The following is a 14,115-nucleotide window of genomic DNA, read 5'->3' as shown; positions in this document are numbered from 1 at the left end:
AATCATACTAATATGCTGATTTGCTGCTCAAGGAACTATCAACTCTGCCGCTTAATATGTTTGTAGAAAATATGATATTTTTCAGGATTCTATGATGAATAGAACATTCGAAAGAACAGCATTTATTTGAAATGAAAAAAGTTTTACTGTCACTTTTGATTAATTGAATTCTTACTGAATAAATGTTTTAATTTCTTTTGAATCTTTCTGACCCCAAACTTTTGAATGCTAGTGCAAATATCTCATATTGAGAAACAAGATGAATAAGCCTGAGTAATAATAACAAACAAATAAATAAAATGAATTATAAACAAAACTATTACATTTAATTACATATGTGTAGTATTTACAACCGGTTTGCCTATCCTTAATATATACTATTAATAATGTAAATAATTTCCTGATACTCGTAACATACTAGTTATACAAATAAGTTCAATAGGTTGATCTGAATCTACTTGTTTATTTTTGTGCTTGTTTATTTGATTGACAATTAAATGACCTACTGTATTTTTGTAAACAAAAATCTAGACAGCTGTTTCTACATACAAGATAACTATGACAGGACATCGATTATGTTTTATTCTGCACCAGCTAAGACCAGCATGATCTTTTCAGAATGTAGATAAGAGGATCCATAACTTCATATTTGTAGTAGTGCGTCATAACCTTTAGTTTAGCAGATGGAAATTCAGAAGCATTCCCTTTACCTGAGGCCACCGATGTATTTCTGTTTCTCGAAGATGGTGATGTTGTCGTAGCCTAGCCGAGCAAGGAAGGAGGCGCAGCTGATGCTGGCAGGGCCGCAGCCAATGAGAGCGATCCTTGTGTGGTAGCTCTCTGGCATTTCCTTCGCCGGGGGAAGCTCTGGATTCCTGATCTGAGGGATGCCCATTTTACTGAACACCTGAGGAGAGCACAGGAAACTCCTAAAACAAACCTCGCCTTTATTCTGGCTCTTTCTCCTACTGGAGCAAAATACACATTTACACATAAATCCTATTTCCCAGGCACTGTAAACTCTAATCAGTCTGCAAATTACAGTTCAAAGTTGATCTCCCTAGCCTAGAGCTTTTTACAGTAAAAGCACGGATCCGCTCTAGCCCAATGAAACAACATTACGCCGTGATTACCTTATTCCCTTTCCTCTCTTATTTAGCTCCAGAAAGCCTTTCAGGCCCAGTTTGCATCATCTCATCTCAACTGACTGTTTACCAGAAGCCGCCCTGGGCATACAGTATAATGTGATTTACTGTATGTGATGTACTGTACAGTTCCTGCTTTACGCTAATGCAGGCACTGGTCTGTGTATGTCGGCGAGCTCTTACTGAGGAGAGGAGGGAAAGCGAATGGTCGCTGATGGCCCTGTCTTGGGCTTATCTAATCAACAGGCTGATAAAAAAAACCTGGCCTTTCACATTTGAGAAGAGAGAAGCTGTCATCTCTATGGTAAGAGGTGACAGAGGAGCAGCTGACGGGATGGTTCAGTTGGCGTTCTCCTGCAGGACTCTCTTATGGATGATTTTTTTCAAAGAGGGGGGATGTGAAAATGGAGGGATTTGCTGAGGTCAGTTGAAGAGAAGATAAGACTGGGTCGTTCTACAGAAAAGCGTCCATATGTGGACATAACTTTTGTTATTATACAAATAGAATGTTAAGTTGTATTCAAATTATTTATATTTATCTTACAAAAAATATGCTTAATTGGCCTGTCTGCATTATTTTTTTCTTGCTGTATTAGCAAATATATCCACATTTTGAATAAAATCTATAATAATAAACTATTCCAAGAAACCAGAGAACTAAGAACCACAAGTGAAATCCTAACCATACAGCAACAGGCCAAAACAATGACTGACAAAATATATACACCATAAATACACAGGAGGCTAACAAGGGACACACGAAACACCTGGTTAAGGTTACATGGATCAAAAACAACTTAAACAATAACTAGGCCTATTTTATTTTATTTATTTATTTATTACTTTTTTTTGTGGTGGGGCCAGTGAAAATTTTGGCAGGGCAAGTAAAAAAAATTCTTAGCGTTGAGCCCCAAGTAGGTCATCCAGGTACTTTTTGCCTACTCTTTTATGAGTATGTGAATTTGGACATATTTTGTCACAAACTGTTTTTCGGCTACTATATAGTAGGGAAGTATGCGGTTTCGGATGCAGCTGTCACGCTTTAAGTTTATTTGTTTGTTTTTGATCTGTTCTGTTCTGTTCATGTCTGTTTCTCTAGGTTGGTTTTTCTAGGTTGTTAATTAGTTCAGTCTTGTTCAGGTGTGTTTAGTTAATTAGCCTCTCTTGTTTGCTGTCTATTTAAGCCCTGTGTTTCTTTCAGTTCATTATCAGTTCATTATGTCATTTCTACATTTTGTCCCTGTTCCTGTGATTTGAGTTTATTTCTAAATAAAGACTGCTGCACTTAGATCCTGTTTCATCTCTTCTGCAACCAACGCTAACAGCAGACCCATAGATCATGACAAAGCAACCGTTAAAAGTTTGGGGTCAGCAAGATTTTAAGAAATTAATAATAATAAAAATTCAGCAAGGATGCATTTAATTGATAAAAAGTCACAGTAAATACCTTTATGCTATAAATTACATGCTGTTCTTTTGAACTTTCTATTTATCACAGAATCCTGAAAAGTGTCATGGTTTCCACAAAAATATTAAGCAGCACAAATGCTTTTAACATTTATAATAATTAATAAGAAATGTTACGTGAGCAGCATATTGAGTAATGGCTATTGAAATGAATCCTACGGTGGCCGAGAGAGATCAACGCGCTGCAACTGAAGAAAACACATGCAAATAGAAAAAACACCCGCAAATTAAGAAAACATCTTCATCAGTTTCACAACACATGTGTGCTCCAAATACTCACAACACAACCAAATACAGAAACGCTCTGCAAAAGTTCACAACACAAACAAATACAGAAACGCGCTGAAAATAGGACAGAACACAACGGAAATATTTCCGGGGAACCCAATAAGTGACGGACGGACGGCTGGGACGTGCTTATTGCTCGTGAGCTTCTTATACTGTCTATGGCTTTACCTATGCCCTACTCTCTTAAAAGGGCAGACGGCAGAGCCCTTGAATTGGGCACTTTGGAGGGAGCGGGCCACTTGTGTGCCATTATGTTGATGAAGGGAGCAACGAAAGACAACGTAATTTCCTCATTATTTTCACCTGGGATGTTCCCATGACAACGCAGCGCGTGTCCATCAGCTGAATAGCTGTTCTTACCAGAAATATAGTATTATTGCTGTTAACATAACTGTTGCAAATAAATATACATTTTATACAACACAGGTTTTAAAATATGCGTTATATCTGTGTGTGAGTGTCTCAACTTTAAAACTTGCCGTCTCATATTTGGACCCTTTTGAAACTTATTTTAACATAACATGACAAAATTTGTACAATGTAACTGATGTATAGATTAATGTCTTTCCCTCATGTTCTTTTTCTCTCTCTTTTTTTCTTTATTTATTTATTTATTTTAGTCTTCAGCTCATTGTTCTTTTTAGTATTCTTATGACATTGAACATATTGTAAATACATTTTGTATATTGTATACAAAGTTTTATGTCATAAACGTGTCATCTCTGTATGTTTTGCAAAAAAATTAAATAATAATAAAAGCAGACAGCTGTAAGCACGTCCCAGCCGGGTCCGTCACTTATTGGGTTCCCCGGAAACATTCCCGTTGTGTTCTGTTCTATTTGCAGCGCGTTTCTGTATTTGGTTGTGTTGTGAGTATTTGGAGCACACATGTGTTGTGAAACTGATGAAGATGTTTTCTTAATTTGCAGGTGTTTTTCTATTTGCATGTGTTTTCTTCAGTTGCAGCGCGTTGAGCTCTCTCGGCCACCGTAAATCCCCATTAATAAATTACACTTTAAAATATATTAACATATAAAACGTTTTTAAATGTCAATAATATTTAACAATATTACTGTTTTTGCAGTATTTTTGATCATATAAAATGCAGCTTTGGTGAGCATAAGTGACTTCTTTCAAAAACATTAAAAAAAAATCTTACAGACCCCAAAATTTTTAATGATATCATGAAACTCTAGAGGGTGCAGGATGATAGGTACTTTACATACAGTCTGCAAGCAATCACATCGTTACCGCATGGCACAAGCCTCTGCAGATCGTACAGCCAATGAGATTGCTTGCTCAACATTTAAATAGTCTGGTTCATTGTTTGATATAAGCTAGTCCTGCAGTGCGCAAACAAAATTCCTCTGAAACCCCCCCCATCTCTCCTAACTCCACCTGCTTAGATCTGCTGTGGCATTTATGTCTATTTTTGCAGCAGCATCATATCTTTCAGGCTCACCGCAGATTGTCTGGGTATCTATTAGCAGTAGCAAGTCCATACTTGCACTGCACCAGCAAGAGCAGCAATAACCAACAGCAGCATAGCAGATCTAGTCCGCCAAGACCAAATACATTAACATTAGTATATTCAATAACATGCATTTAAATATGAATATACTGTCCGAAATGTATTATTTGTCTAATAGTTTGTCTAGTAGTGGGATACTAGGCAGGCAACATAAAAAAAATCTCAATTCTAAAGTCCTTGTGTTCTACTTTTCCTCAAAAAGATTAAAAACTAAAGAAAAAACAAGAGAGCAAAGGCTAACTTTCTCTTTCTAACAGAGCTTGTTCTTGATTTATACCTTTGAAAAAAAAGTCCATTCCATCAGAGAAAAAGACTTTTCCACTGACTTTTCTCAAAGGAACTAAAAAGAGCCTGGCGATTGTTATAGGGATGTGACTGAGGAAGTGAAAGTACAAGACTTAGTACAAGACAGCAGAAAGAAAAGAGGAGAGCACTGAAGGAATAATTACATTAAATCACCATTAAAGTCTAAACAATAAGATTTGGACTTCCAGACAATATTTTTTCTGCATTACTTTTTTAGCTTTGAGTTCAGTTGAACGATTATCTGAACATTATTTGCACCCCCATAGTCCACAACAGACCTTTGACTTAACAGCAAAAAAATCTGCAGTTTTAGCTGTTGCACTAGACACAGCTCACAGCTCCTTACCTCAGTAGCAAACTGCTGCAGCCCACCAATATTGATGGGGCCTTCCTCAGAGGCATAGAGGTTACAGCCCCCCACACACAGATCAGAGGTGGGACACACCATGCCACAGGTCAAACCCAGAGGGTTATCGGACAGTATTGCCTTGGCAGCACCATAGTAGTTCTAGAAGACACACAATAGAGCCAACGATAAACATGGACTCGAGCAGAGATTTAGAGATTTTACCTGGCCGAATAAAGCCATGTAAGTACTTATGCTTAACTAACTGAGAAATATAATACGCAAAGGATTATAAGATTATCACTTAAGCCACCATCAATAAACTCTGTTCGGTGTAGCTGCTGAGCAAGAAAGTTCAAGCGTTGTAATAGGTGTTACCTTGTTGGAAATGCTGGTGATGAAAGACTTGATATCCAAATTGGTGGGGCAGCTTTTCTGACAAGGAGCATCTGCACATTTCAGGCATCTATGAAAAACAATAAATTTATATTTTGAAATCTTCACAGTTATAAAAAAAAAAAGAAGACACATTTATACACACACACACACACAAAATAGGTAAAGCAAGAAAACCTTAAGTCAAATAAGCTACTGGCACTGCTGATGGTGTGCAGCAGTAGATAATGGTTTGCCCTTTGTGTAGTTTGAAAAAAGGAGAGCTGAGAACAAATGGCTGATGCTTGTTTTATCTTAGACATGTCTCTGCACCGACTGTGGTGAAGACTGATACCTCTTATAAATACTGCTGACTTCATAATGACCAGGGAACTCCATTTTGGTAGACAACAACATGCCTGCTTTAAATTATACATGGGATAATTTGGCTCTAGCCAATTAAATATTCAAGGAGGAACAAAATGCATGCAGCACATTCCATCGGAGAGAACGGCTCTGGATATAGGTAAGGCTCGACTAGGTCCCTGTGAGCATGAAATTCCAGTTGAAACCTAAAGCTAAAATATCATGGTTTAGACAAGACATACAACAAGGGTGCGATAATCATAGTTCAGTTACCTGATTTTTGGTCAGTTTCACATACATCTTTTAAAATGTTTTGGCTCACAGTAACCTGGCACTTTTTTAGCATTTCTGATTGATTGAGAGCAAACACATTCGGGCAAATGTCAGCGGGAAATAGAGGGGCTGCATACATCCATAATAAAAGGATCACATCAAAATTCTGGCTAAAATCTGCAGACAATCAATGTGGATTCCTTGCAAGAACTAAAAGAAATGCAGTATTTTATAAATCTGATCTAATAATTGGCCTTTACAACATATTAAATAACAATATAAAATACAATAAAAAATGTGGTAATTTCATATATTTTTTCATAAAATTCTGTACTACTGATAACACTCAATTTTGTCATATGAACAACCAGTCAGTAACTACACTGACTTAAGTCTCATCCGTTTTCTATATTTCAGTCATGACAACTCTTGGGATAGTTTCTAAAATATTTTATGAAAATGAAAGCTTTAGCTTAAGTTCTGCCAGGAAGACTCAATTACTTTGTCACTTATTACCTTCATTACTATCAAATCACGTCTTTATACTTTTCGTATGAAAGACTGGTACTTACACATGTTTGAGTTTGCAGATGCCGACGCGACAACAACCTCCACCCTCCCCACCACCACCAGGATGGTCCTGTCCTTACCTCCCAGGGGGGTCGGCTGCGCCCCTGCCTTCGTCTTCAGGCAGGAGATGCAGATCCGCTACCCTCGAATTACGAACTATGGACGGGGCCTACGCCAAATAACTTTATAATAATGCTTGCTGAGCTGTCAATAAATGTATGCTTCGTTACATCATTTTATCTCCCGAGTCTTTCTGGTAGAAATGGAATGTACATAGGTTTGGTCTTGGCGGACTAGATCTGCTACATTGCTGCTACTTAAGCTATGGCTGCTGCAGAGCAAGTACGACTTGCTTCTGATAAATATTTAGAACATAAAATCAATTGAAACATGCTGCTGCTAGAGAGAGGGATACCCCCCATAACAAATCTAGGCAGGTGGTGCTGGGGAGGTGGAGGGCTAGAATAAATTATTTGCATAGCGCACAGAGTTAGTGTATTTGTTTGGATGCATCGTGGTTATGAAGGAAAATAGTAATGGATATGTGAAATTTATTGGTTGTGGAAGTTACATTGAAAACCAATCAGAACACTAATTCATGGCTAAACAATTCATTTTTAATTTACTAAAAACGATTGACTCATTAGATTCATTAATTTAGGAAATTAACTAAACTGGCTGCTTTTGACTAATTTTAAATAATCTGTTCTTACGCCCGTTTCACACATACTCTTTTTGAAGTGCGTATGCGGTGGAGGAGCAGCACGCGCAATAGTGCTTTCACATACGCTGCGTTTGCAGTGCATAACTGATCCGCGGCTGTACCACAAACACATTTACTCATTATTTGTATTTAAATCCAGAAGTTATCAGCAACTTTTATTTAAAAAAAGTTTTGTTAGCATTGCGATTCTCTTTGTACACATATACACTCTTTAATAGACGTTTAAACACAATTTAAACAACGTATTATTCAATGCTACTTATAGATTTCTATAGAGTGTTGTTCATTATGTCGCCTTGTTGAGGTAAATTGTAGTTTTCTTTGCTTTACCCCGGTCTTAAAGTAAAAAAGATGACTGTGAAAAATAGTAGTATTAAATTACATTTATGGTGAGATTACTACATTTTATTTCATTAAAGGTGAACTAAGTAACTTTTTTACCTTAACTGAACAGCTTCGGAGTCACTGGAATGGTTATATTACTTATTTCGGGTTGAATGGTGGTCGTTTCGCACCCCCCTGGTGCCCGTGAGCGGAAAATCCGCACTTGCAACTTTGAGTCGGCGGGTCGCCGGCCGCCACGTCAGGAAGTATCGCGTGATATCAGGTCTCGCGATGTAACGAATTGCTTTACGGCCAAAAGAAATCTGCTAAAATGCTGTCATTATTGCGCTCCCTCACGCTGTTTGAACCCGAATGAAGAAGACGTTTTAAAGAATGTCCCATCTGCTTTGATGTCGTTGATCTACTAGCCTCTGGTGTCTGAGAATCGCCAACGAGTTTTTTACAAGTGTTGTCAAATATCTATTCCGAAGCTGTAGGGGGAGCTCTAGAAAGAAACCTGCGAGCAAAAAGCGAGAATACAGCGAAGAAATCCCGGAATTACTGAGCCCTGCTTTAAATGCATTTATGGTGAGATTATTATATTTTCATGTCAATCTGTGTTCATTTTGACCATGAACCATGCGCTGTCACTTTAATTCAGCGTGTGCAGCACAGCAAAAATAGACTCGCACCGCTCCTGGAACGGATCGCCGGACCGCATCCGCGTGCAGTGTGAAAGCTCTAACCTGTTAACATGGGTACGGAAAAAATACGCACCGCATACGCACTGCAAACGGAGTATGTGTGAAACGGGCGTTAGAGTATTTTTTTTTTAGGAATAACACTGGTTGCGCTGTATTTTGGATTCTCTAAAAATAATCTGTTCAGTGGTGTCGCTGCCCTGGAACCAAACGTCATTCAGATGTTGTTGTTTTTTCTCGGCTGCCAACTACATTTACCAGACAGAAAAGCACATTTCCAAAGTCTCATGTCTCACAAAATCATACTTAATTGACATAACGAAAACATGGAATAAACTTAAAGCAATAAATTTGATCATATTCTGTAGCATGGGACTTCAAGGGCAAACATAGAGTCAATGCTGTACTGCTTGAGAAATGAAAAGCTTAGGCCTTAAATGTAATTCAGTCAAATAAATATGCATTTGAAGTTCGCTTTCAAGGGCAGAATAATTCCAGTATGATCATTAACGGAGTCAGCTTTCCCTGTGGGCTGTGACTGAGATCTCTGATAGATGCTGCGCGTTGTTGCTACTGGGAGTTTTCCATTATTTAAGAATGGAGGCCGCTGGGATTCTCAATTATATCAGTTATGACATTATCTCGCAACATTTATGCCTTAACATATTTGCTTGTGTCTAGTAATGCCACAATTTCGTTTTCTTGGCTTATTTACAGTACATACATCCTTAGCATTGCACACAGTGCTGCGCTGGAGGCACATTCACATTTTTTTCAATGGAAATTAGAATTTTTTCTGTTGTGTGAACGCAGTAGAAGCGCTAAGCTCTGACCCCTGCACTCTTAAATTCAGCACTTGTTCCATTATTTATTTGCGTGTGTTGCCTGGTCTTAGCACCAGCCGGTAAATGAGCCGCAATGGGAGGTCAGACTAAACATGACCTCTGGAATACGCACTCCGCTCCAGCACTGTGTCAGCAGTAATACCTCATGTCACTACAGTGTCAAAGCGTTGTACACTCATTTCATTTGACAGAGGTCATATGTGACTGATGCTGAGGAAATATATGTTCTAGGCATCTGCTCATGTGGAGTGAAGTGCACTTGGGAATCTCTTGCTGTTAATTATCCTCAACAGAGAATCCCATCAATAATCCTAATTAACCTGATTAAGTAGAGTTGTCTGCACAGCTGGAGGGAATATACAAAATACATAAAATGACAAGGAACTGTTTTTATTTCAGATATCTCTGACCAAGACAGTGTAGTTGTCAGAAATGTCTGTTTTTAATTTTAGATTAAAAACATCTTAAATAACTCCTGAAATAAAACCATAATTAAGTGCTAGTTATTGCATATGCTTAAGAAAAAAAATTAATTCATAAATAAATACAGTGGTGAGGTTAAAAAATAATAAACTCACTGAACAGACGGCAATTAAACTGAGCGATTTACAATTTCTATTTAAGGCATTGGACAAACCCACTTATTTAGATGATGAGCATTATTACAGATTTAATTTAGATCCATTTTATACCAGTTCAGTGTAGTTACTTATGTTATGGGCAGTCAATGAGCATTAGTTTGTGTTATTCTGAACAGTCTTTCATGTTCAAGTTTGGGTTGTAAATACGATGACCATAGTTCATCACAGTATTACATTTATAAACGTCAAAATACACAAAACCTGAACTGTCCTCCTTTATAATTCATACTGTAACATAACCATTTTCAATACTATAATAATAATGTATGAAGTATAAATGTCTCCAGTTTTCATTTCAGAAATCTGGTCACTGCCTATATCTGTAACTGCATACAAACAAAGGCTATCTTTCAACCCCATAAGCCTGACCTACTCTACTCTTCCCTCTTACTATAGAAACAGAGGGATTCCTGTAACACTTCAGTTTGCATTCTCTTTACTTGTACAGTCATCCTTCACAGGGATGCCCTCAGGATTTGCCTGAGGGATGATAAAAAAAAAAAACCTGACCAACTGGGGAAAATATGCATATGTAGAATTCATTAAAAAAACATGGTTATTGTAAAACATTTTATTTGAAAGGACGGGGGGGTGATATGGGAAGCTTTTCAGCAAAATACACTGACAACCGATTCATTCCGGTGCCAACAGCTTACACATCCATTATAGATTCAGCAGCACACACACACATATATTTCTCACTCATTTCAATTGTGGAATAAACTGTGAATCAACAGAACACAACAAATTTCATAACAACAACAACAACAACAAGTTGTTCTTGTGGTACAGTTGCACCATTGATCCTATACAATTTCACAGATGAAATAAAGTCCACGGGACCACTAATGAAAATACTTCTATTAAGCTTTTTTCTAATTTAGTATGATTGATGACAGTTTAATTTACAGTTTCCTTGATCCTTTGACATATAAGAGGTCCTTGTACCATTAAAACATCCTGCAAGTTTCATAACTCAAAACGTCCTCCTCATTAAAAAAAATGATGGTCATGCATAAATCATTTATAATAAATACTATTCCATAAAAAATAAAATTTTGATTTCATATTGACATTGAGCCGACCCTTAAAAAATGGATCATTTCAGACATTCTCAGAATAAGGATGAAAATAATTGTTCTGCATATATGTTTCTTTTTTTGTGTGTGTGCAAAAAAATGAAAAGTTCAGTCATTAAACTCATATTGTAATTCTGAACTCATATTCACGTTCTGATTGGATTGTTCAATGTAATGTTCTCAACTAATTTCTCATATTCAGTGCCATTTCCCTATATAACCATAACACATCCACACGAATACACTATCTCTGTTCGCTATGCAAATTCTTTTGCTAGCCCTCCACCTCCCCAGCACCACCTGCTATACTGGGGCAGGTTGGAGGTTAGGATTAGGGGGTTAGGGTCTCCCTCTCTCTAGCAGCAACAGCAGCATTTTTTCTTTTAATTTTATGTTCTGAGCATTTAGCAGATTCAAGAGGTACTTGGTCTACAGCAGCAGCAGCAACCAAAGCTCAAGTAGCAGCAGCACCAGCAGGTCTAGTTCGCCAAAACCAAACCTATTTACATTCCATAATCCATTTACATTAATACAATGTTTTACAACCTATCCACAGAGCTGTCATGACAGCCATTATTAAAATGATCCTCAAGGAACATATTAAAAATAATGTTATGACCCCTTTAAAACCTGATGAAGACCTGAATCTCCAGTATGATTTAAAAATGATCCAAAGAGCATCTTGGAAGAACATCCATCTATACATGAGCAATGCCACAAATTTACCTGATTAGTGACCTAAAAGCGCAGAATCTGAAATAGTTCTTATTAATTTGGATTTAATATGAATGGCATTAGTTTTGAGGTTTTGTAAAATGAGGATTAAACTAGATTTTAAAACCCAGGTTTTCATTGTGGTCTCTCTCTAGCACACTTGCTCATGCATTACTCAGTGCAACAAAACATGATACAATGTTAGCTCATTTCAAAACCAACGTGGGCATTAGCGAACGCTGTCAAATCACCTCCTGCCTCCCACTACTACCAACTTAATCCCAAACGCTCTTCTATAGAGATGAAGAATTTATCGTGTGTGTGTGTGTGGGAGGTCAACTTGGAGAGATACCCATCAAAATCCTCACTCGTGAGGACATGTAACTTGTGGGGACCTAATCATAATGAGGACCCTAGAGAGGTGCCAGACATCTCCAATAGGACATGAGGAAAGTGTCCTCTCGCAGACCGGCTCTGTCATCTTAATTACTTAAACCATTTTAGATACGACCAATTAAGCCTGGCTCTGAATCAAAGGGGCCTCCTTTCAGACTAGGTGGTGGGACAGCAGGGATGAGAGAACGGTTTTAATGATCAATCCACCTTTATATACTGTGGCTCCTGTGTCAAAGAATATACAGGAAAAGGAAAAGAAAAAGGGCTTCTGTCAGGGGTGTGGTGGAGCAGAGAATAATAAGAGGAGTTATTCCTCATTAGAGCTCATCATTTTAACAACGCAACATGTTACTTGACTTCATTCATCTGACATCTGTGAAATTGGTTTGACAACAGACACTAAAGGCAGCTGTCGGCTTTGAGATCCTCGCTTTCGTGCAGGAATGTATCATATAAAGCCAAATTCACCTTTCAGACCATTAGTACAAGTCTAGTGAAAACTCTTATAACTAGGGATGGAAATCATTAAGAATTAAGTGATTCTGTTCCAGTTCCCTAAAAAAACTTATTTTAAGGAATAAATATTAATGAAAAGAAATGCAATTTCGTTGCCAAATGATGAGATAATTTCAATAATAAATACATTTCTAATGTAATTTCATTAATAAAGATACTTTTAATAATAACTTAAAACAATTCTTACAGTAGGCTACCGTTCGAAAGTATGGGGTGAGTAAGATTTTAAGGGCCGGATTTACTAACAGCTTGTGCCAGCGCAAACCCACTTTTGGCATTAAAAAACTACTGTCAGGATTTACTAAAGTGTACGCAGTGAAAAATCTGTGCTGAAAAGGTGTGGACAGTTATTTTTGCAGCTGACCTTATTGCATATGCATTTGTAGAAGTTTTCCTTTCGGACACGAAATGTATGAGTGGAGAATATTTAAATGAATCATGCAAGTGCTGCGTCCCAATTCGCCTACTTATACTATTCCCTAAAAGTATGTACTGTTTTGTGAAGAAAAAGTCCATACTTTTGAGTGTGTAGCAGAATAGTAGGCAAGCTTTGGAACATACTACTTCGTAATTACGTCTTTAACGGAGCGCTCGGTCGCTTAGTTACGTGCATCCTGTCACTGTATAAACTACCCTGTCAATCATCTTCTCGCAGTTACAATCGTCCACATTCAATTTAATTTAATTTCCTACTGTATCAGAGAGAACTGTACAGTAGTAGCACGTTGAGCTGCCAGTCGTGGGTCTTTCATGCGGAGACTCTCCTCGTGTGTTTGCATAATGATGCATTTAAAGGTTAATGACCAAACGTATCTTTAGTCCACAATGCTACTGCGAATGAAATATGTTGATAACATTGCATAAATATATTTTTGTCAGGTTAGATACTGATTATGAATCATTCAAACCCCTTTATCTAAACCCTTCTACTTAACCATCAGTCTCGCGCATCTGACATGTTTATATTTATTTATTTTTTTACGTGTTATTGCATTTACGTTTTAATTGTGTTCGTAATTCTAACTGAATCCTTGTCCATTGCGCAATGGGTTGTGGGCAATAGTAGAGTGTGCACGGATCTGCACCGGAAAAAGTATATCATCCGGGTATCTTTGGAATACTTCAATATTTAAACATACTACGATTTCGGACACACTAATTCAAATTTTGAATACTATTTAAGATGGATAGTATGCGAATCAGGACATAGCAAAAGTGATTTACTTTAAATTTATTATTATTATTATTATTAATTATTTTTCTCCCTTGTTCCTTCTTGTTGAGGCATGTGAAGTATGTTTGTTATATGAGATATTGCACTGTATGCTACCTGCTGTTGACAATAAAGCATAAAAAAAAGTGATTTACTAAGTTTTGCTCTCGTCAATTTACTGCATCATTATTTTACAGGCCAAAAAAAGTCTTAAACCAGACCCTAATTTGCGCTGCTCTTGGAAGATTGCGTTGGTGATTATGGAAATTATCTAGCTGCATCTGTGTTCTTTAAT

The 14,115-nt window shown here is 37.4% G+C and overlaps 1 protein-coding gene across 2 annotated transcripts in view; it reads right to left on the bottom strand.

Annotated features, from left to right (window-relative positions):
* The window catches only part of dpydb (dihydropyrimidine dehydrogenase b), a 146,298-nt gene that overhangs the window by 110,031 nt on the left and 22,152 nt on the right, over positions 1-14,115 (bottom strand). For both annotated transcript variants that reach the window (XM_084119557.1, XM_084119558.1), the window contains exons 4-6: positions 5,462-5,549; positions 5,084-5,245; positions 711-907 (exon numbers count right to left, since the gene is read on the bottom strand). In XM_084119557.1, the coding sequence (XP_083975683.1) occupies positions 711-907; positions 5,084-5,245; positions 5,462-5,549 (447 nt within the window). The remainder of the gene's footprint in view (positions 1-710; positions 908-5,083; positions 5,246-5,461; positions 5,550-14,115) is intronic.

The sequence above is a fragment of the Abramis brama genome (genome assembly GCF_963993115.1).
Source record: "Abramis brama genome assembly, chromosome: 7".
Classification (NCBI taxonomy): Eukaryota; Metazoa; Chordata; class Actinopteri; order Cypriniformes; family Leuciscidae; genus Abramis; species Abramis brama.
Note: the sequence above shows the minus strand (reverse complement) of the source record. Positions and strands in the feature narration are given on the sequence as shown.